Source organism: Rhipicephalus microplus, chromosome X, assembly GCF_043290135.1.
Source record: "Rhipicephalus microplus isolate Deutch F79 chromosome X, USDA_Rmic, whole genome shotgun sequence".
Taxonomy (NCBI): domain Eukaryota; kingdom Metazoa; phylum Arthropoda; class Arachnida; order Ixodida; family Ixodidae; genus Rhipicephalus; species Rhipicephalus microplus.
Window position 1 is genome coordinate 281,521,057 of NC_134710.1, and position 24,398 is coordinate 281,545,454.

At 44.8% G+C, this 24,398-nt stretch overlaps 1 protein-coding gene across 1 annotated transcript in view; it reads left to right on the top strand.

The window, feature by feature from the left end:
• The window catches only part of LOC119162396 (nose resistant to fluoxetine protein 6), an 82,271-nt gene that overhangs the window by 40,952 nt on the left and 16,921 nt on the right, over window positions 1-24,398 (top strand). The window contains exons 6-10 of the mRNA XM_037414790.2: window positions 1,480-1,648; window positions 3,183-3,265; window positions 4,284-4,406; window positions 12,579-12,699; window positions 15,607-15,793. Of these exons, the coding sequence (XP_037270687.2) occupies window positions 1,480-1,648; window positions 3,183-3,265; window positions 4,284-4,406; window positions 12,579-12,699; window positions 15,607-15,793 (683 nt within the window). The remainder of the gene's footprint in view (window positions 1-1,479; window positions 1,649-3,182; window positions 3,266-4,283; window positions 4,407-12,578; window positions 12,700-15,606; window positions 15,794-24,398) is intronic.

Below are 24,398 nucleotides of genomic sequence, written 5' to 3' on the forward strand. Positions count from 1 at the left end.
AATAGTGTATGACGAATATTAAAAAAGGTTCTTAAGCGTTTCGATGAGCATAACATCTTTCGGGAACTGTTTCTGTCCCTATCTAGACATCTTAGAGAAGCTATCAGGATGCGGGGGTAGTCAAATGCAACGATTGAAGCCATACGGTGGTGTGGTGTCACCAAATGGAGCTGCCATATTTTATTCGCTGCTGTGGTACCTGAAGACGTTGGTATGAGTAGTCTTAATGCCAATGACTGCATAGTAGCACCCCTGTAACATCATGTCGATTTGAAGATATCGATTTCTGGTTCAAAATTATTAGGGACCAGGCTCCTCAGGATCCACTGAAGTGCACCGCTATCCCTCATGACAATACGCTTATGACATTAAAGAACAAGCGAACTGCAGACCACGCATTTCCTTTCTGTCATCACGGCACGGCACATGCAAGGTACCCAATATACGCCACGATGAAGACGATGATGGACGGAGAGTGACTTTTTTTGTTGTTGTAAGCAATAGTGCAGTTATCGTCCATATGAGACTATATGTTCTCTTAGCCAATCTCCCAGAGTGGGTATGAGCCATGGATTCTAGACTACAGACAAACAAACAAACAATGACGGACTCGTGCAGTGTATGAATTCTCGATATACTCTACAATTCAATTCGTATGACTGGAAAGAGTAACCACCAGGCGAACATGCACAGATCTAGTATTTCACAACTTCAGGACCTGATACCACAAAGAATGCAGTAAGAATCAAGGCAAAACGAAATTCACATCTCAACACAACGTATTCTTTATGACGAATAAACATTGTATATACCTGTACAGCGCTTTGTCACTCATTTAAATTTGTAAATGGTCCCTAACACGGCTGATTTACAGTAGCGTCCAACGATCCTACTCCTTCGCCCACACATCGTCATTGACTTCGTGCATTCGCCGTGAGTTTTTTCTCATTGTTCACATTATTGTAAAACTACAAGTTTGATTGATACAGTCAATCAGTGATTGCTGTACTTTGCGCATTTTTGCTGGGATGTCGTCCTGTTGTCCCGTTGTAAATGACCCCTCTTCTTCTGCCTGGCTTCTTTAGCTTTAAGACTCATAGTGGAGGCAGGGGCCATAGCAGAAATGTTTTTTTTGGCTCCACCTTGACGTGATGTCTAAGCTAGGCAAATAAATGTTCACTGTATATATTGGCGAAAATTGTGAAGGCATGGACCAAGTGTGCCACTGAAAGGTGGCGCAAGGGAACAGGCGCTCATGTGTAATGCGGTGGACACATTGAACTGCCTACAACTCCGCGTAGAGAAGAATTAAAAAAATAGTTTTGCAATATATTTGTCCAGTGATATAATCTATTGGTGAAGGTTTTCTTCGAATATATTATCAAGCTTCTTCCAGCCTCTAAAAAAAGATGTGCTTTCATGACAACCTCCCAGAAGAGAAAACGGGTATCATATTGTAATTATTTGTTATTTTTGTAGGACTTGTGTGCCACTCTTCTTTGTCCTCATGTGCATATACGTGCTTCCGCGCTACGTGAGTGGACCGGATACCGGAAGGTTCTTCGAGAAGTATGAGAAAGAGATTGCGGAAAATTGGTGGACTCTGCTGTTGCAGATAAGAAATTGGTGTGGAGAGATGAACGAAGAGGTATGTATCCTGTCATAGTTGCATCTCTAACATAATTTCTGAAACTTCCCATCAGCATCTCTTATGCCTTCCTCCCCAGCGTAGAATATTGAGTGCTTGAAAATCTTATTGATACATTGACATTGATATCTAGTGCAGATCACAGCACTTCTGACGATGATTTGTGGGCAACGTAGGTGTTTCGGCACCAACTGCTAGATATTGACAAACAATAGTTTGGAGTTTGCCTTAACAGAATGTTGTGCAGTGTACAACTTCAAAAACATATAAGTATACACCTCAAACATAAGGAGAAAATCCGCCATGAAAAAAAGCGCTACCGAGAAGAGCTATATGTTTTGAATATATGTGAAAAAATTGCCCGATGTCTAACTGGTATTCTTGTAGGTAACTCAGAAAGAGTGCACTGCCGTAGCCAGGAGAGAAAGGCGGAATTTTAAGGAGTATGATTCCCTGAAATAGTGCATTTTTTCACGGATATTCATGCACGCACACAAACATATACACGAGTCTACCAGAAGTGTAAACCTATCTTTCCTACCGCCTCTCACATCCTTAAAAATATTTCTGGCTAGGCCCTGAGAGAGTGTGAAGAATACAGGTGACTTATGGCTGCACGAGGGCTGTCTTCCCATGCTTACGCGAGTGCGCCAGGGGTACAGTGTGGTTGGCTACCACCCCTCCCCCCTGGTTAACCACACTCTGCCCCATGTCATCACTCGGTACAGCTGTTTTTCGAAGAGTGCAGTCAGAGGTTTTTAAACGCAGCTCCTGGAAAATAATGAAACCTGAAGGCACCTCATGTTGAATTTCAAAAGCTGTTTGCTTCCAATCTTAACTACCGGAAAGCCATTGTCCCAAGGCAGGTCGTTGTAAGATTGTCACCATCAATTCAATTTTTTTCAGTCATTATGAAGTATGTTGTGTTTTAAAGCATTGAATAGGTGCAGGGAAGTGCAATACAACCACGCTCCCACCCCAAAAAAGAACAGTGCGTATAGCCATGTTCCCCCACCACCGCAGGCTCCTTATTTTCTGTTTCGCACAGCGCACATACACAAGAGGTGCTGTACGGAGCGTTCTCTTTTCGATGCCAATGCTCTCCATGACGCCAGCATGGTTATAGTCATTGCTCTGGGTAACAGAGCATAAATTTACCACGTCTGGCAGTGTGCGTATAAAACCACAATTGATAATATAATTACCAAGGCAGCGTAGAGCAGAATTAAAACGCACGATGATTTTGTACTTTGCTTCCTGTCAGAAATTTTTTTGCAGTCTCTATAACTCGTTTGCGTTTTGAGCGGAACTATGACGTCTTTGAATTGGATTCCTTCGTGAGTGACAGTATTGCCTCTTTCAGCTTTTTACAGCTGCGCTTGGTAATTATAATTTATTATGTACCATACACGCGTGTGCGATTTCTGCTTTTCCATTGTTCCGTTTTCGTTCAATATATAAGAGGAGATTGCGAGATCCGATTTTGTCCAATGAATATCTCTTTCAGTGATACATATTTGCTTTTTTATTTCAGACAAAGCTAGTTCATCTATGGTACCTGTCTGCTGATTTCCAGCTTTTCGTCATTTCTCTTCTCATCCTACTGGTACTGAAAAAGTAAGCACGTAAGACTGCCACTCACTGCTGTGTCAGGCAGCCGTAATGACAGATCCTTGTCGGAACAGTCAGTGCACGAATGCTGACTTGAACCACCGACGCACAGTAAATTAATCAAGCCCTTCTTTACCTTTTTTCCTCGGTAGGCATATTGAACAGTTATAGAACTTTCGCTCGATTTTTTTTTCGCGTCTCGTTTTCTCTCCGCCTCTACCATTACTGCTGGGTACAAAAGGAGATGCAACGATTCTGCTTACCTCAATGCCTTTCTTTCATTTTATTATCTCTCTCGGAGCATGTAAGACACTGTGCAGCATGACAAAGCAGCATAATAGCTTCGAAAACTTTGTAGTTATGTTGCTGTATGAAAATTTCTTGATAAAACAATTATCAAAATATCAATGGGCTCCAATATTCTTACTTAACACAGGTATCGATTTTCTTTTTTCACGTGATGGGCTTAAAGTACTTTTACAATGCGTAATCTTGGGTAAACCAACACTTCTATTTGTTATAAGAAAATGACCTGATTTCTATACCTCACAGGAAAGTGTATGCGCAATGTGTTCCTGAAATGCCAAAGTGCCCATGGTGTTCTGTTGAATATCCTCTAAAATTATGCGTAAAACGCCAGACAGGTGTCCTCGTTTGACGTCGTAAAATTTGGTGTATGTAACTTTGATGACAAAAAATAGAATTGTAATATCACGCTTGTTTCTTGTTTTTAAACTCACTAAGATATTACTGCCAAAGCGTGTGTGGCGAAAAACATTTTTGGCTTGAAAAATCTGCAGTTCGTCACTCTTAAGTGTTAGAAACCAAGAATATACATCAAATACAAGCGGAGGTCAATATAGATGATTTAATGATGCACACCAAATGGAAATGGCGATTGACATGAGTTCCTCGTTAAAAAACTTATCAAATATTATGATCCTGCCATGTGTTAATGAACAGATTCACATCATTCGTTGATTTCTCCACTCATTGATTGATGTCTCTGTTGATTTCTCCCCAGATGGAAAATGTTGAGGCTGGGCACATTTACCTTGTTTTCTGCATTGGGATGTGGTATTGCACTATGGACTGCAACTAATCCGAACGTTCTACCCTTCATGGTCTATCCTGCTTACACAAGGGCGTAAGTTTTCAATTGGATCTTACAATGAAACTGTTTGCACTAAACATCGTTTAAAATGCAAGAACGCAGAGTAAAAACGAACAAACATTTATTGTATCTGATGTCCTGTATAATACTTACGCTTCCGTAGCATGCCTTGACTATAGTGCACTGACTGCCACGGCTCTTGTTTGCAGAAACGTGCGTGTTCGTGTCGGTTGGTTGACAACTTGCTCGGGGAACAGCACAAAGAACAGGGCACGAAAAAGCATGGACAAAACGCTGCGCTGTGTTCTTTCATATGTCCTGTTCTTTTACTCCGTTTGCCGGTTTTCCCCAAGATTCTTGTTTGCCATATCGTAGCAATGGTTAAGTTATCAATTTGTATTCATAAGCACTGCTTCCGTAGTGTCACACTCCACGGCCCTTGAAACGCACATTTTCGATGGCTAAAATAGCTCACTGTGCTTAGGTAGCCGTGTAAGAATAGTTGCGTAACATACAGTGCCGTCAACGACAGCAGCGTCTGTATATTCACACGACCATACTTGTTCACTGATAAATTAGTCGACGTTATGCTTCAGTTCACAAATTTGATTAGTGTGCTGAAAAAGTACTGGATTAATCACCTTGCTAAAGTACCCGAGGGTACGAACAGCAGATTTTTCTTTCTCTGAAACTGCACAACTGTGGTCTCTTCAACATGGCATACCACGAATGCACGCAGTATAATTGCAAAATAGTCGGGAGTGTGGAATGCTTGTTATAGCCAACCAATTGCCTTATAATGCCAAAAAACCTTCCCCGAGGATCCTCGTTCATTTTTCGCTAAAATGGCGTTACTCGCACTCTGAAGAGCAATTTATGACAGTTTTTAAACACACTTAGGAGCTATATACAACAAGCCTTCAGCAGTTTATTTATTGATATGTGTGGTTTAACGTAGAAAAACAACTATATGATTAAAAGAGATGCCATAGTAGAGGGCTCCGGAAACTTCGACCACCTGGAGTTCATTAAAGTGCACTTAAATATGAGCACACGGGAGAACAGCGCTTTAGTTCCTATTGAAAATGCAGCCACCGCAGCCGGGATTTCATCTCGTGACCTGTAGGTCAGCGGCCGAGTATCGTAACCCCTAAACAACCACAGCGGTCCATCAGCTGTATATTGTTATGCTGAAGCGGCAACGTATGAAGAAAGAAAGAGGAGAATGAAGTGCTCAGTTTGGAAGCAGCTCGGTGTCGGCGCGGCTATTCTTCGCCATTCGTTTCTAAATAAACAGGCCCCATCGTAACAGTTTTCGGTGAGAAGTGCTGGGTACAATAACGGCGTCCCAGACAAATGACGACTCATCGACCGCTGAGGCGCAATACGTGGAGCTTCGCCGAATCGGGCAACTTGCTGGTCTGCCACCTGCGATGGCGTCTCACGACAACAATGACAACTAGCCACCTGCTTCCCGCATTCCGTGGCAGCCTTACATCCAGTTCCCATTCTTAGCTGGACAAGCTGGGGAGATGTCGGCGCATGGCTCAGCTCCTACAAGCGGGCGAGTCGGTTTGATGGCGGGGATGCCACCAGCCAGTTCAACAATACGGGACTCTTTCTCAAAGGAACCGCATCCGTATGGTTTGAAAATCATGAAGAAAGCCTGACGACGTGGGAAAAATTCGTCAATAAAATTAGTTGTGCTTCAGGGTTCCGGCAGCGAAGAGGAAGCATGCCGAGCAAACTCCTATGCAATGAGCACAAGTGCCCGGGGAAACCTGCACGACGTATATCGAGGAGGTGCTCAAACTGTGGACAAGGTTGGTCATCTTCTAAAAGGAATCACAGGGGACGTTTATCAGTTACTCATCACAAAAGAAAGTATGGAGTGTGTAAGTGACGTCATCAAGAACTGCCGTATGTTTGAAGTGCTGAAAGCGCGGTGAATTACGCCAAAGTTCGACCGCCTGCCCAACGCCACTAATGTCGCCAGCATCGACGTGCATCCCGCCCCATCGGATCTCGCGTCCTTCATTCACAATGTATTGCGCAAAGAGCTCGACCTACGTGAGGCACCTTCTCGTCCGGCACCTAATGTCCGAGAGCCCTTTCCTCCCTGTGACTTCAGCGCTACCACTGTCAACGCCACCTCTATTGATGCCTACAACTATACGCCTCGTCCTCGAGAGCCAAGCCAAATTATGCGTCCGTTCTACCGATTGTATGACGACTATGCACGCAGACCACCTACCGTTTATCAGGCATAGAACGGTCTCACCATCCATCTTTCTTCTGACACCAGCGCACCTCGTAAACGTCCCATATGCTTTCACTGTGGCATCCGTTGTGATGTCACCCGATTTGGCCCCGATCACCATCGCACGGCAGCACCGTCCTATGAGCGACCACGCACTTTCTACGGGCGCAGATATCAGCACGTTGACGAGACATCCTTGCCCTCAGACTCTGACAGCAGGCCAAACCATCCGGTGAATCACTGCAGTGACCCACCGGCATTTGTGTGGAGCTTGACGCCACCACCTTCACGCTACCGAAGATCCCTATATCCTCGACGATGTCCCACTTCACCGTCGCCGGGAAAGTAGGTGGTGTGACCAATGGAAGTGAGGTCGCCAGTCATCTTCAGCTACACGCCGCTACGCATCCACCAGTGACCATGCGTCATAACAAGATCTGTGTTTCTGTGGTCAATGTTACAACAACAGCTTTAGTGGACATGGAAGCAAGTGTCTACGTTATCAGCATAGATTTCAAAACCCAATTAGGCCGTAAGGTGATGTTCAAGTACGATAATGCGAGACATTTTGATCTGGGAGTAGAGTATCGCTACAACCTCTTCATATATGTACCGGGAACGTCTATTTCTCTGAAAACGTCTACAAGCCGCATTCACAGTGCTTGCTAAATGAACGCGTAATGTGATTCTGGGTCTAGACTTCCTGCAACAGTGTATTGCCACTCTTGATTGCGGTACCGGATAGCTTTTTGTCTCTCCTTTTGTTGCAGACCAACCTGATACTTGTTCGCACACCCTCGCCGTCCGTGAAGATTTTGTTGTACCGCCCCATTCGTTATCCAGCGTTCAGGTCGCTTTTGTTAGTGCCGACAACGATGTATTTGACGATGTTGGTCAGCCAATGCCTTCAATTGTTGAAAAAAAAAGGTGGGCTCGTGCCTCTCTGTATTGCCTCTGTGGCCAGTGGCACAAATTTATCTAACCAGTCTGCTGTGCTTCTTAGCGGTATGTGACTTGCCTCGTTTGAAGCGGATACGAGACTTAATATCGACGCCTTAAGCAATGACGCCTCGAACGAATCCCGTGCGCACGACACTACTCCTGATGTCCTTGAAGACTCTTTGCCACGTTTCAACATGATTAGCAAGGCACTATCCTTTGAGAAGCGTCAAGTCTTGGTGAGCATTATTAGCTGGCATGCTTCATTGTTTGATTTCACCCAGGACGCTACCAAAGTTCGTGTTCCCAATACGCGGGCTCGCCATAGGATTGACACGGGGTCCGCGCATCAAATAAGGCAAAAACCATACCATGTGTCTGCATTGGAGCGCAAGGTGATCATCGAACAGGTAGAAGACATGTTGGCTAATGGCGTCATCCAAGACTCTTTTAGCCCCTGGGCTCTAACGGTCATCTTCGTGAAGAAAAAAACGGGTCCTGGAAGTTTTGCGTCGACTACCGGTGTCTGTGTTCATTGACAAAAAAGATGTGTATCTGCTTCCCCGTATAGACAACGTTATCGACTGTCTTCATTCGGCATCTCACTTCTCATCTGTGGACCTCCGATCGGGCTATTGGCAGGTACCTATATATGCCGTCGAGAAAGAGAAAACCACTTTTGTCTGACCAGATGGCTTGTTAGAACTGAATGTCTTGAGGTTTGGTTGGTGCAACGCTCCTCCGACATTTGAAGGGATTATGGACATAATACTGCTTGGTCTCAATGGGAGATTTGTTTATGATACTTCGACAACATCGTCAATTTCGGACACACTTTTGCTGAACACAACCATCGACTTGACGTTGTATTAGCATGCCTTTAACAAGCTGCCCTTACTCTGAAACTCCAAGAAATGTCACTTCGGTCAGCGAGAAGCACTTGTACTTGGTCATCTTGTAGACAAACATGGTGTGCGCCCAGACCTTCAGAAGGTTGCTGCAGTTACCTGTTTCAAACAACCACAGTCACAACGCAAACTAAAGAGTTTTCTTGGTCGCTGTTCATACTCCCACCGATTTGTGCCCAAGTTTGCTGATACTGCCTACCCATTGACTTCACTGATTTGCAAGGATAAGAATTTCATCTGAACAGCGGAGAGTAATGCCTCATTTTGCAAACTTGAATTCCTTCTCATGTCTAGAATCAAACAGCGCCATTTCAAACGATCTGCCCGACAGAAGTGCAAACAAACACAAGTGGCATAGTTCTCAGCGCCGAGCATGCCATCGCCTATGCCAGTCGTTCGTGGAGCAAGGCCGAGAAAAATAACACCGTTACTGAACAAGAGTGCCCAACTGCGGCTTTTTCTGTACATATGTTCCATTCATATCTCTACGGGTGGCACCTCACGATCCTGACTTAGCACTATTCACTATGTTTGTTGGTTGGTCTCCGTGACCCTTCTGATCACCTCGCGCGATGGGCGCCATGTTTGCAGGAATTTAACTTTACAATATGCTACAAGAGTGGTCGACATCCTGCATACGCCGACTGTCTCTCGAGACTTTCCCTGTAAACTATTCTAGGTGACGCCGACAATTTGACGATTTTCTACCTGCCATCGAAGATACTGCTTTTCCTGACCTCGCCACCTTCCGGTGAGAACAGCGCAACGACCGCAGCTTGAATCCTCTCTTAGACTCAGCCGCTCAACCGATAGGTATCCATGGCTTCATCTTCCGAGATGGCTCCCTTTACAAAAAAAGATACGTGGCTGATGGTGCCCGGCTTCTTTTAGTGATCCCCAAGAATTTGCGGACGCACGTACTCTAAGCTATGCACGACGACGCATCAGAGGGGCACCTGGGGTTCGCCAAAACGTATCACCACCCGCTGCTTCGATTCTACTGGCCTATCATGTGACGCAATACCGAAAATATTGTGGCCAGTTGTGATAAATGCCAGCAATTCAAGCGACCAAGTATAACCCTGGTTGGTCTCCTCCATCCCTTGACGTCCCCCTCATCTCCTGTCGAAATCGTTGGAGTGGATCTTCTCGGTCCATTTCAGCGCTAATTGAACAACAATCGTTGGATTCAGTAGTATTGAAAATTGGGCAAGTTCGTAACAATTCATTTTTAAGGTAAACAGCGCGAAAAACAGACAGAAAAGTAGGAAGACGGGACCTTTATTTTCCTACTTCTCTGTCTTTGTTTTTTGCGTTGTTTGCCTAAAAAATGAACTCTTTGGCTTATTGTTCACGTCGACCACAAGACACATTATGTGGAAACCAAAGCACTACCAATAGGCACGGCCGTCGATATATTGAGGTTCCTTCTCTATTATGTGATACTGCGCCATGGACTGCCTTGAATTATTCTGAGTGATCGTGGTCGACAATTCGTAGCCGATGTCGTAGAAGAACTCTTGCTTCTTTGTGCTTGCCAGTTTCGCCACTCGACCCTATATCACCCGCAGACAAATGGTCTCGTCAAGCACACCATCAGAAGTTTTACCAACATGCTTTCGATGTACGTTGACTCCAGGGACAAGAACCGGGATGACATCTTACCATTTATTAACCTATGCCTATAACACGGCAAAGCATGGAACCTCTGACTAAAGTCCATTCTATCTTCGTTATGCCAGACCACTCCACCACTTTTTTTGACACCGTTCTGCGCTTTCATGCGCAAGAGGACTTTTCCATTGCCCAGACTCTCTGCCGCACGGAGAAAGCACATCTTTTAGCTCAGCTCCGTATGTTGGCATCCCAAGACCACTCCAAGTTCGTCTATGATTACGACACAAGAACGTGTCCTACAAAAATGGAGAAAAACTATGGCTATGGACACCCTTTCGGAAGCGTGGCCTGTACCAGAAGTTCCCGGCTCATTACACCGGTCTTTTTTTCATCGTCGGTCACCTAAATGATGTGACATATTGAATCGCTCGTCTCGTATCTCGCGGCTACCGTTCTAGACAGACGCAGCTTGTTCACGTCACCCGCCTAAAGCGCGTTCATCCTCGTGACTGATGCTCACCCAGGGGGCTTCACGTGGGAAAGGGGAAATGTTAAGCTGAAGCGGCAACGTGTGAATAAAGAAAGAGGGGAACGAAGTGGTCCGCTTGGAAGCAGCTCAGAGTCGGCGCGGCTACCCCTCGACATTTGTTTTCGAATAAACACGACTCATAGTAACAATATTGTGTTAAAAAGATATCGGTTGATGTCATCCCTCCCAACGTCTTCATACCAGCCATCTATCATTTAAGACGGAAACTCGTGAGCATGAAAGCCTACGCACATAAGCGTGAGGCCTTGCGCAACGAAACGATGATGCACGAAATTAAAAAATTATTGGTTAAGTGGGTACAATATAAGTTACGGACAGCTTCTGTGGCAATCTATGATCACATTTTGACTATATATGTGATGGACTAACATGACAAACTAGCTAAACAAACCAGCTAAACTTCGCTGCACTTGTTGGTTGTGTCATCCGCAAAGAGCACATCATAACACTCCAACTTCATTACCTTGTCATTGATGTCAAAGAAGAAAACTTCTCTTTGCAGGACCTCTAGCTAGTGTTGCAGTGCGTCTCAGACAACTTGCCATCGCAAACCACAGTAGCACACTGAACGATGAAACACTTCAAAGCAGACGCATACACGTAAACGCGATAAAAAAAGGAAAATGACAATGTTTTGTCACAAGAGTGCAGCATTGATACGCGAGGTTCAGCGTCCCAAAACAAGAGCGAAGCAATAATTGTGATAAAAAATTATTGCAATGCTATCAATTGTAGGCTAGGCGCTAATCCATTTTTATCATAACTGGCGACACTCAACAAAACACTGAAATAAACGAGTTTGGCTGCCTAAGAGAATGAAGTGGTCTTCGTAGCAAAGTGTGTGTTTTGTCAACGCAGAATAAGTGGTTTGAGCACAGCAAGTTCATGAGCCGTTTTCTGATATCTGTCGAGATAGTGCGTGTGCCAGTGCACGCCACAACTCTCGTACAAGCGAAGATCGCAGTTACTGCTCGAGCAACGCTACCCTCCCTAATCAGGTGCCTTCCCCTAACGAAAGATGGTCGGTGCTATTTACGGCAGGCCTCGCACACAGGGCGATGTTATCACATCCTTCGTGCAATAGAGGTCTCCAGGTAGTTTCATTTCAGTTGCAGCTGCATACGACCCCAGTGCTTGCGTTATATTGCGCGCCCATAGAGTATACGATGCTTGTGGCGATATTATCGATTTGTACTCCATGTGCAGCATGACGGCAACATCAACTGAAAAATCACATAAAAAGTGTCCATGTGATTGCTATTGCAATAAAACAGGGCATGGCAGGCCCAGCGAAAGGTGGGTGGTGACGCTGGGACAAGCGTGGGATAGTTGGCCATACCTAGTCAAAAGGGTTTTCTTAACCAGAATATTATGCGCTTTCAATAACGAAGCGCTTCTTACATGCCGTTCTTTCGCCACAGATAATCTTACACCATGATATAGATAAACCTGTGTGCAATACGGCTATATTTTCTGGGCAGTGTCTTCGAAGAACTTTCAGCGGGCTTCAAAAAAGGCTTTCAACAGGCTTACACTGTCATTGCACAGAGTGGAATCACAAAAAAACTGGCCTTTATTATTTTTCATCTTGACCAATATATTTCCGCAATAGCGTGCTTTAGTAAACGATCACTGATACGATTGCACGTACACAGCTGCTTTAAAATTTACAGATGGCGCAAGGTTAACTTTATATTTAGGAAGACGACATTCCGCCATCGAGGCCTGTTCAAACAAGTAAGCGTGTTTAGACAAGTAAGTATGCAGCGCACAGACAAATCCGTCTATTTCGTTTATTCTACTCGCATATAATGATACTCATGCGCTGCTGCAGCAGACAGCCTGCAGTTTTGGTATCTTTTTTTCCCGCTTTTCCGATGACATTAAAGACTCTTGTTCGTGTGCAAGCCAAACAATTTATTACTTTGCAGCTTACAACTGACAACTTTGAATTCATACTACGTTCGACCTTTCTATCATGCCGTCTGCTTCTTCAGTGGTTGCATAACCTTCAGCTTCTTGGAGGACTTCAGGAACCACAAACTTTCGAAGGTATGTGATTGTTTTTTTTGTGTACGACCTGCTTTACAGACATAGAACGAAAAAGTGAGTCCTTCTGTGGCCCTGTTAAACTAGCCTTTGTTATATTTTCTGTTCCTCTGACTTTTTCAGAAAATACTATGGGAGTGTCGAAACATGCGTTCAATATCAGATTCAAGCACACAAAAAGAAAAAAAAACACTATTCAATTTGTAATTAGAAATATTGAAACTTCTTCACACCCCTATCTATTTTAGTGCACCAACTGTTCAGTGTCGGTAAAATCGGCAAAACTCACTATGAAGAAAATATTGGAAGCTTACGCTGCTGGTGCAAAGCTGAACCTACCGCGGAGCTTGTGGCCAACTTAGTTTCTTTCAGCGTCTACAAGCTTGACTAAATTGTTGGTAAATTTGGCTCCACATTGAAATTATTGGCTGAGGAGCGTAAAACTATATGAATAGGCAAAGATTTGTCGTGGCTACGTTAACTGAGTGGTTATTTCGTAAACATTTATTTAACTTACCTTCAACTAGAAATAGCAAGGTAATCAATTGAGTAAATTTATTTCTATTGTTTTAAATTGCATGACCTTATTACAATCTTTAATAAATATTTGTCTCGAAAAACAATTTTAGCAAGGTAATCCTTTGCATAAAATTATTTCTGCCGTTTTATCTTGTATGACCTTACTGGAACTTTTATTAAAAATTAGTCTTGGAAAACAATTTTACTAGGGTCTTTATAAGATGAAGAATACGCTGGGAGCACGCAGCAGCCGAGGAACGCGCTAAAATTTACAGTTGGATTGAGACGATAAGAATTTCCGTTCATACAGCACAAACTAAACTCGCGCTTAGGCAGATCCACTGTTAAACAAAAGGTGAGTGCGGGCGCTTAGTAATTTCAAGATGGTGATGACGGTGAGAGCAGAAGAAGAAATGCTGAGGCGTAAAGTACACTCTAAGTGCGATAACTTTTAATAAAGGTGCACATTTTCGCAAATTTGTGTATCTATGAAACAAAAATTAACTAGTAACCTTTGTAAACTTTATGTGTTTTTAGAACAATAACAATATTCACACCATCTTCCGAAAGAGAACCCTGATAGGGTGGGAAGCAGCAGCGTTGCGCACTCGTAGCATCACCGGTTGAACGGCGCTAACGTGGGTGTTGTGGCGAGCGCTGGAAGAAATGTTTGAAGCGATGCCTGGTGTAGGCCTTGTCTTTTCTCAGAACGATGGCCGGTTTAGGCCTAGCCGCTTCAGCGGATGTTTCGGCGGGCAAAGGCGCATCGTCTCCCGGAAACCCCTCCATCGCAAAGAAACGAGCTGAAAGAATATTACCACTGCATGCGCGCTGGAGCAACACCGACTAAATTTCATTGGCTAGAGCATTGCGAGTGGTGGAGAGGGTGAAGCAAGAGAGAGGAGACATGTACAGGCATGTTTCGACGTGTATGTTGGGCGCGTCAGGTTTATTGCGTGTGAACCGACAGCTGGTGGTATAGCGAGCGGTGGTAGGGGCAATTGTGGCAGCCAAGCGGACGATAAGGCAGCTGCGGTCGCTGCGGCGAGAACATGGCAGGCGAGGAAGAGAGTAACGTCAGCGCTCACTTCGACAGGAGCGTGACCTAAAAGCGCCGCTGCGGCGCGACCTGCTTGGCACAACTTCGATACCTGCGGGGCGGGGAGTGCATTGCGGTGCGTTTAAATAGTCGGTTACAACTTGGGAATTCTGTGATGTCACCTAGAAGGCGCAAGCACATGAGCCTGCACTGCAGGCTACCACTCCTGACTGACCTCACGAGCCCAACGACTGAGTACACACCATTGGAGAACAATGCTATTTGAATTATCGGGACTATTTTATTACTCGCTAAGGGTATTGGGTGCCGCGCTCTAGTTATTTGGTCACTTCTTAAGTTCCATCCCACCATAAATAGTGCCATGGTACCACAAGTCTTCACACAACGACTGGTGTCGCATTACTAAGGCATGCTTCGAGTACACCAACACAAATATATACCGACACAAAGCTCTGAGGTATCTTTTTGTATGTATATCTTTTTGTTTATTTTTCCCTCTTCCTATTTCATTCTGTTTCTTCCCATTTTCAACGCTCTTTCTTTGTTTCTACATCTCTCTATCTTTCTAATTGTCTCACTCTTTATTTTTTTTTCTCTTTTTGCATCGATTTATCTCTCTGCCTATTTTTTACTCTGCCTATATACCTTTTCGTGTCTTCATTCTTTTTGTTTATTCTCTTTCCCTTTGCATTTCCTTCTCTTTCTTTTGTTGTTTTCTTTTTGTACCTTTTTTGTTTCTATCTTTGGCTCTCTGTTTAATTTTTGTTTTTTTTATTTTCTGACTCTTTCACGTTTTTTTTTTTTCGTTTAATGCTAGTACTTGCTCTCGGTAGTGGGGTTTGCTAGTTGATGTGGTGCATAGCAGCTAGAGGCTAGTGTTCGCGTTGCACAGATTACGGCTCTCTTAAACGCTGCCCTGTTAAAAAAAGAAGAAATAGAGCAAGCATAGCCATGTATAGGTAGCATATTGAGGGGTGGTAAAGCAAGAGATGAGAGGGTAAAACCCTAGGTAAGCCAATACTTCTTACGTGCCAGCCTGCTCCGCTGCGACCCAACGCAGGCGCACTACTTTTTTATTCGCAGCATTGTTTCACAGCGGTTTCTCAATGTTCCGACACAATCTTCTTTGACGTTGACAATATAATTTTGCAGGAGCGTTTTGATTTGCGCATGCCCAGAGTTCACAGCAGGTTGAATGAACGATATGCATCTGCGGCGTTGTCGCATTGTGTGAAGTCCAATGTTTACTTTGTTATATAGTTCTATCCTTTGCACTTGCAAACTGCCAAGTTGATAATGCATTCATTAACATGTTGCATATCTTGAAACAGATGATGCGGGTAACCTGCTGGAGTGTGGCCGTCACCTGCGCGCTTTGCGTAACTTTCATGAAGATTCCCTGGTACAGGAATGAAACCCATTCGGAAGCCGGTAAATTGGTCGTAGCCTTCTTCGATCGTGTGCTCTGGTCGCTGTTCCTGTCATGGCTCACGCTGGCTTGCGCCACTGGTCGAGGAGGTGAGGACATTCTAGTGCTAAAATTAAGTACTATTTAACTTGCTCCTAAGGACACAGCAAGATACTTTTCAATCTTGTGCCCAAAGAACTGCATGCTAATGTCAAGGTGTATGCATGTCTTATCTTAGGGTTCGTGTTTTTCTTAAATGACGTGATTCTTTGAAGGATCTTACCAGCCTCTTTTGTCCTAGTGTTGAATGGTCCTTTCGCAATATTTCGTTCTCTGCCCCGCGGCAATGTACCTGCAGCTTTTAGAGTCAACAAGAGGTTTCAGGGAGTCAGTAAGGACTGCACGTCAAGCGACAGCGAGCAAGCCGAGATTTGCTCGGAATCAGCGGAAGTGTCCTGGAAACGTTGTTTTCATAATGCCTTGTGTCATGCCTCCAAATTAATTTTGCCCTCACATTTACGGCACCAACTGCGTCGTTAGCTAGGCTACACCTGTAGGCGCTGATATCTCACCATCTGAACGCTATATTGACTATCTTCGCCTGGTCATCGCGTCAGGTCTACATGTCTGCCAAGCTCATTACCAATCTAGCGGGTGCTGAAAGTTAAGCTTTATGGTTATCTCTAAACATTTAGCACTGGAAAAAAAATAAAATCAACCACTGTAGGTAACTTACGTACTGAGGAGGAAATAAAGGGAGAATATTTATTGCGGTCAGTGGCCCAGTTAACAAAGATTTAATAAATATTGCCTTAATGGCCACAGCAAGTAGGTCTATTTGAATATAAAAGTTTGAGGAAGGCACGTTTCTACACAGTTATACCTAGATGAATTCTCCTGGCATGTCTTTTTTAAATTTTTAATTTTAGGAGCGGAAAACAGTGTCAATCTGTGAAAACAACAACAGTCGGACCACGTGTTTTTACGATCGCTTGTAGCTTCGTTAATATTCTACCGGAAAACTTCTTACTTATAAAGTTGAAAGTACTTAGGGTAGACCTGACGCTACTGAAGTTTGACCGGGCTAGGTTTAATAGTTCCAGAGTTATTCTGCAATCGAAATTAAGCCTAACCACTAAAAAGATTAAATTGGAAATATCACCTCGCAAACGCATTTAAATTTTGTCCGCTTAATATAACAATAAACAGCACCCCATAGGCTACCAGGAGACCCGATTCCGTACACTCTAGACCCTTAATTAAGGTGGTAACCAGCAAAAAGCTCATTTCATTAAAACAAATTTTCAAAAGAAGCTACAGACGCCACCGAAAAATAGCTAATATCTTCTTTTAGAACACAACAGTCCGGTTTTTTTTTCAGTGTAAGAATAATTTTGATAGCTTAAGGTAACCGGAAGATACAGAGTTAGAAAGAATATAACGAGAACCGCTAATAAACGTGTGGCGCCCGAGCCACACGAGATCGTGAGGCCTGGGCTGCGGCCTCACCGGTAACCACCTCCGGGAACGCACTCCCTCACCAGAGGAGGATTGGCCACCCTGGTGCAGTATTTGGACACTACCTCCCACATGCATACGTCAAATAACTCACGGCCCTCAGTCCCCAGCAGCTCCGAAGCAACTGACTGCTGCAACGCAGCAGAGGGTGCTAAAAATCTCTGGACTACAGGCTGCCATTGGAACCTGAACTTGGCGACGTTTAACGCTAGAACCTTATCTATTGAGGGTGGTAGTGGTGGTTAGAATGAAGAGGAAAAAGGCACCTAATTTCTGTCTGCCTTCAGGCGACACGGCGCAGTGCCTTATAGGGGGGGGGGAAGGAGGGATAAAAAGAATAGAAGGAAAATAGACGGAGAAGAAGACAGCCAACGAGAGAAAAAAGAAGGAGATAGGAAAGTGGGGATCCGGTCGAAGCAGTACAAGGGTGGGGTGCCACAATGCGAGAGCTGCACGGCGTCAGGAGACCGCGGAGGGCGAACCAGTCGGCGGGAGCTACGCTGATGTCGGAGATCGCGAGGGCACAACCGTCCAGCTTGAAATCCTGCGAGCGAAACTTATCTAGTGAGGGAAGTCTAGTGAGGGAAGTCTACCTGTACTATTCGAGGAGCTAGAGGGTGTTAAATGGGGTATAATAGGGCTCAGTGAGGTTAGGCGTACAGATGAGGCCTATACGGTGCTGCAGAATGGGCACGTCCTTTGCTATCGGGGCTTGGAAGACAGAAGAGAACTGGGAGTGGGGTTCCTAATTCACAGAAACATAGCTGGCAACATAGAGGAATATTATAGCATTAATGAAAGGGTGGTAGGTATTGTAATTAGACTGAATAAAAGATACAAGATGAAGGTAGTACAGGCTTACGCGCCTACATCCAGCCATGATGACGCTTCAGTTGAAAGCTTCTGTGAAGACGTGGAATCGGCAATGAGTAAGGTAAAAACACAGTATACTATAGTGATGGGCGACTTTAGTGCAAAAGTAGGAAAGAAGCAGGCTGGAGACCAGGCAGTAGGAGATTATGGCATCGGCACTAGAAACGCCAGAGGAGAGCTACTAGTAGAATTCGCAGAACGCAATTATTTGCGGATTTTGAATACCTTCTACCAAAAACGAGAAAACCGCAAGTGGACATGGAGGAGCCCTAATGGCGAAAATAAGAACGAAATAGACTTTATAATGACTGCACACAAAGAAAACGTGCAGGATGTGGAAGTGGTTGGCAAGGTACGATGCAGTGACCATGGAATAGTGCGGTCTCGAATTCGCCTAGACTTGAAGAAGGAACGACAGAAACTGATACGCAAGAAGCCAATCAATGAGCTAGCACTGAGAGGTAAAGTACAAGAATTCAGAGTGTCGCTGCAGAACAGGTACTCGGCTCTTAGTGAGGAAACCAACCTTAGCGTAGATACAATGAATAATAATCTGACGAGTATCATTACGGAGTGTGCAGTGGAAGTTGGAGGCTGGGTAGTTAGACAGGATACTGGCAAGCTTTCCCAGGAAACGAAGAACCTAATTAAGAAGCGTCAAATTATGAAAGTGTCAAGTACAACAGACAAAATAGAACTGGCAGAGCTTTTGAAGTTGATTAATAGACGTAACGTATGCGTGTAAGAAGGTATAACAAGGAGAGAATTGAACACGCTCTGAAAAACGGAGGAAGCTTCAAAGCAGTGAAGAGGAAACTTGGGATAGGCAAAAGTCGGATGTACGCACCAAGGGACAAAGAAGGCAAAATAACTACCTATATGGATAGGATAGTTAAAATAGCGGAGGATTTTTACAGTGATCTGTACAGTAGCCGAGACAACCACGACCTAAATACTATAAGAACTGGCAGTAACCCAGATGACACCCCACCAGTAATGTTAGAAGTCAGAAAAGCTTTGGAGAGCATGCAAAGAGGCAAAGCTGCTGGTGAAGATCAGGTAACATCAAATCTGCTGAAAGATAGAGGACAGATTGTGTTAGAAAAACCAGCAACCCTGTTTACAAGGTGTCTCCTGACGGGAAGGGTACCAGAGTCTTGAAAGAATGCTAACATTATCTTAATACATAAGAAAGGAGATGACAAGGACTTGAAGAATTACAGGCCGATCAGCTTGCTCTCTGTAGTGTACAAAGGTAATTGCTAACAGAGTAAAGAAAACATTAGAATTCAATCAACCAAAGGAACAAGCAGGATTTCGAACAGGCTACTCAACAATTGACCACATTCATACTATCAATCAGGTAATAGAGAAATGCTAAGAGTATAACCAACCACTATACATAGCCTTCATAGATTACGAGAAGGCGTTTGATTCAGTAGAAATATCAGCCGTCATGCCGACACTGCGGAATCAGGGCGTCGATGAAGTATATATAAACATTCTTGAAGAAATCTACAGGGGATCAACTGCTACCATAGTGCTTCATAAAGAAAGCAGCAGAATACCAATCAAGAAGGGTGTAAGGCAGGGGGACACCATCTCCCCAATGCTATTTACCGCGTGCTTACAGGAGGTTTTCAGAAGCCTAGAATGAGAACAGTTAGGGATAAGAGTTAATGGAGAATACCTTAGTAACCTGCGCTTCGCCGATGACATTGCATTGCTGAGTAACTCAGGGGATGAATTGCAACTCGTGATTACGGAGTTACACAAGGAGAGCAGAAAGGTGGGTCTTAAAATTAATCTGCAGAAAACGAAAGTAATGTACAACAACCTCGGAAAGGAGCAGCGCTTCGAGATAGGTAATAGTGCACTTGAAGTTGTAAAAAACTATGTCTACTTAGGCCAGGTAATAACCGCAGAGTCTAACCACGAGATTGAAGTAACTAGAAGAATAAGAATGGGGTGGAGCGCATTCGGCAAGCACTCTCAAATTTTGACAGGTAGATTGCCATTATCCCTTAAGGGGAAGGTATATAACAGCTGTATCTTGCCGGTACTTAGCTACGGAGCAGAAACCTGGAGACTCACAAAGAGGGTTCAGCTTAAATTGAGGACGACGCAGCGAGCAATGGAAAAAAAATGGTAGGTGTAACCTTAAGAGACAAGAAGAGAAGAAGAGAACGGAGTGGAATAGGGGACCACGGGGGTCAAGAATATCGGGACAAACGGGGGTCAAGGATATCATAGTTGAAATAAAGAAGAGGAAACGGACATGGGCCGGGCATGTAGCGCATAGACAGGATAACCGCTCGTCATTAAGGGTAACTAACTGGATTCTCAGAGAAGGAAAGCGGGTTAGGGGGAGACAGAAAGTTAGGTGGGCAGATGAGATTAAGAAGTTTGCGGGTATAAATTGGCAGCAGCAAGCACAGGACCGGGTTAACTGGCGGAACATGGGAGAGGCCTTTGTCCTGCAGTGGACGTAGTCGGGCTGAAGAAGATGATGATGATGTCTTTGCTCCGAGGTATAATTTTACTTGTGCTTTGCATGATTCCGCCAGCATGGAGGTAAAGATCGGCGCAATGTCGCTCGCCGATGTGACGAACAGGCACCGCTTAGTAAATGGATAACCCTTATTATGTTTCCAATGCCTTCGATCCGCTGTCAGATTAACCGACTCACGTAAGTGCCGCGACACATCGGGGGGGGGGGGGGGGGGCGGGACTTCACCTTGGTGCTGACCGTCTTGCATGCGTTATTATTTTAGGCACAAGTTGAATTTGCCATGAGATTTCTTGGGGCACAGACATGTTAGCATAATTCTTGCAAGTGTAACTGTGTAGAAACGCGACTCCCTCCAACTCTTCAATACTAATATGCCGACCTGCTGCAGTTATCAAAAAATTTTTATTAAATGTTAGCTACTTGAGCCACTGACAGCCTTCATCATTGCCTCACTTTGTGTCCCCCTGGATACATAAGTTATCTGCAAAGATGGTTTTCATCTTCTTCCAAGTGCTGAAATTGAAAAAAAAATCACAAAGCTTAACTTTGAACACCCAGTATAGTAATCGCTAGAGACAGAACACTCTAGAAAATGTTCTGCTTGGAGGCGCTGTGAAAATAACTATGGACCGTCTTCCCGAAGGGAACCATGACGGGAGACGAAGCAGCAGTGGTGCGCATGGCGTTAACCCGGATGAAACGGGCGTCGACACGGGTGCTGAAAGAACGGTTTCATGCAAAACTCTGTGTAGCATTCACTCAAGTAAACTTTTGTTTGAAACGCGAAGACGTGGGAGGCGATACGCGTTGAAGACGTTTGCTCTCAGTTTCTTTGGCTCGCGTCTAGTCGGTGTTAGCCGCGCACCATCCGTATTCTCTAACGCGATTGGTGTTGCTGACTCGCACCTCATCGGTGTCTTTGTCTTCCGCTGCCGACACTTGCTTTTGCTGCCCTGGCTGCCACCTCGCCCACGTTGACATCGCCATTCGCTAACGCGATCGTCTTCGCTAATACTCGCAACGCCGAAGACAACCGTAAAAAAAGTTCGCACATACTTGCGGGAAGCAGGCCGCGACCACGTTCCACCCGTTGGCGCGATTGTGCGGCAAGCACCGAAATTCTCGAGGCGCCGGCTGGCACGGCTTCTTCTCTCCGACAGATGGAGATAGGGGGCATAGGTGAGATGATGCCAACGTAGAGAGTGGGCTCCAGCGTTGTGAGTGGTGGAGAGGGTGAAATGAGAGGGAACTGACTCGTAGTGAGCGCATGGCAGGCGAGAGAGAAACATTATCGGCACGGCTGGGTGGACGTGAGCTACTCGGAACCGCCCCAACACCTGCGGCGAAGGGAGCGGTGCGGACAGGGGGACAGCGCTACACAGGCCAGTCAAAGAGCTGCTTCGCAATAAAGGTGTGTTTTGCACAAGACTTTGCGCTTGGGTAATCTCAAGGTCAGATTCATAAGCCGAGCCGACGGAATCATCTTGACAGTTCTGAGCAATTTATGCCAGTGACGTTAGAATTACTACTGCAAACATAGACAGTTATTATTAGGGGTGCCAAAAGTTTGAAGCACTAAAGAATTAGGCATGTCTTATCATTCCAACGCAGGAACATTGAGTTTTGAAATGAGGTTTTCTGCTTACCAATTTTGTCTTGTTCAAGGTGACATTTTTTTTCTTTAAAAACGAGTTCTTTTTGTCTAGCCCAAGGATTTCCGTGTAGCGCTTACGAGAGAAGAAATTGAATTCAAAATCAATGGCGTCATATGAACCAAAGTCCATTACAGATGTTAGTTGAAAAAAGCAGTGCGCTCAGTCTACAAACTTACAAATTTAACGTGTCACCACGTTTAGAATCCATATTAGTGCGCACGGAGAGCCGTCACGTCAGTGTGTGGCACCATGTGTATCTAACGCGAAGATCGTGGGGTTGGCTTTAGGGATTCTACTATATTCGGAAAAATAGCGTCCCCATTGTAAAGCGCAACTGCGAAATGATTTAAACTCCAAACAAAACTGCGTGAACAAACCCGACGTTTCGGAACCAACTTGGTTTCTTCCTCAGGGAGGTGAGGGCTACGTAGCTGCGGTGTCTTCAAAGCACTCGCGGGGTGGTTCACGACTCCCCCCTCTCTCTTTCCCAATTTTCTGTGGAGCGCAGTACGTGTGTATACACTGGGGAAGTGTTCCGAAGGAGTGGTTCCTGTTTCCGCAGTGTATACCTTCCCCCACTGTATACACACGGACTGCGCTCCACGGCAAAACAGAAGAAAGTGAGGGGGGCGGTCATCAACCACCCCACGAGTGCTTTGAAAACGCCGCTACGTTGTCCCAGTCCCTCTTGAGCAAGGAACCAAGGCAGTTCCGAAATGTTGGGCTTATTTACGTACTTTTGCCTGAAGTTTACATCATTGCTGAGTTTTCATACTCAACCAGACAGACATCTGTCTAAAGTATACATTAGAAACACACACTCTGTTTGGGTCTCACGCATGCACTGGGGCCTCGATGCTGCTCCTTCAAGGTACTAAAAGGTTTTGGGACACCTATTCTAAAATATTATATTATCAGTAGCTAATAAAACAAAAGGTTTGTTTAACCTAGAGGACGTGTTGTGTTACACAAGAACCCACGTGTCCTTAGTATAAATTATTGTGATGCGATAGATAGCCCCAAGTAACTCTGCATGGCAGAGGAATGTTGTACCGCAGAGCCATGTCAGAACCTGAAGCTGCTTTGGAGGACCATCTGCAGGCGGTACTTTAGAAGAGTAACATTAAAAGGTGTACTGCATTCAAGCCCACATATATCGAACTCACAAGAAACAAAAATTAGTTCGAGATACCATTTAGCTCCATAAAAATATTTGAAGCAATTCATTAGATTTTCAGTGAAATTTTGGGTGCGCAAGTTAGCTTCATGGCACTGGTGTACGGTAATGCTGCAAAATGATTTCATAGTGTTAGTAGTAGAGGGAGTTTTTTTTTCTTTTTTTTAGATGCCAAGCATCTTTTCAGCTCGCTCGATGCGTTGGTATTCACGCTGCACTGCGCATGCGACTCCCATCCACCCTTTCTCCTCTTCTCTGCTACCCCCTCTCTTACCTTGCAACACCAACGCAGGCAGCGTCTGTTGGCCTTACGCTCGCTCATCCCTCTAGGCATGCCTACGCACGTTATGTACACCCCCACTATGCGTGCGCATCTTTTCCCCTCTCTCGCTTCGCAAACTGGCGCAAGCAGCGCCTGCCTGCTTCCCTCTGTCACCTCACAATACCTAGGCAGGCAGGGTCTGCTAGCGAGTTCATTCATTGAGCGAAACGAACTGCTCACTCTGCACAACTATTCACTGACCACCCCATATATATAGGCACTGGATTTTGACCTCCAAGCTAGTGCTAATTCGCCGTATCATCGTTAACTAAAAGCGGACTGCGGGTATCTGTGTCCACTTTGAGTCTTCTCTTTGTCTTGCCCATTAGAAGCGATTTGCATGCTCCAGTAGGAAACACTTGTCCACCACTGCGTGCTTTGTACCTCCCAAGGTTTCTGTCCTGCAGAACGCCGTGATGAGTGCTAGCGTCAATGCCGGCGTCAGTGTAAGCGTTAGCATTCGTTGCTTCGCATTCACACATGATTCCCTTTAACGTGAGATGGTTATTTTTTTAGAAAATTGTGTATGTTGTGGTGCTTATTACGCGTTTGATGCGACCCATTGGCGAAGGAATTCGGTATCGATGTAAACAGCACCTCCTCATCGTCATATGCAGCTGTGCCCACTCGTTTGTAGCGGTACGTCTGTAGTCCGCAT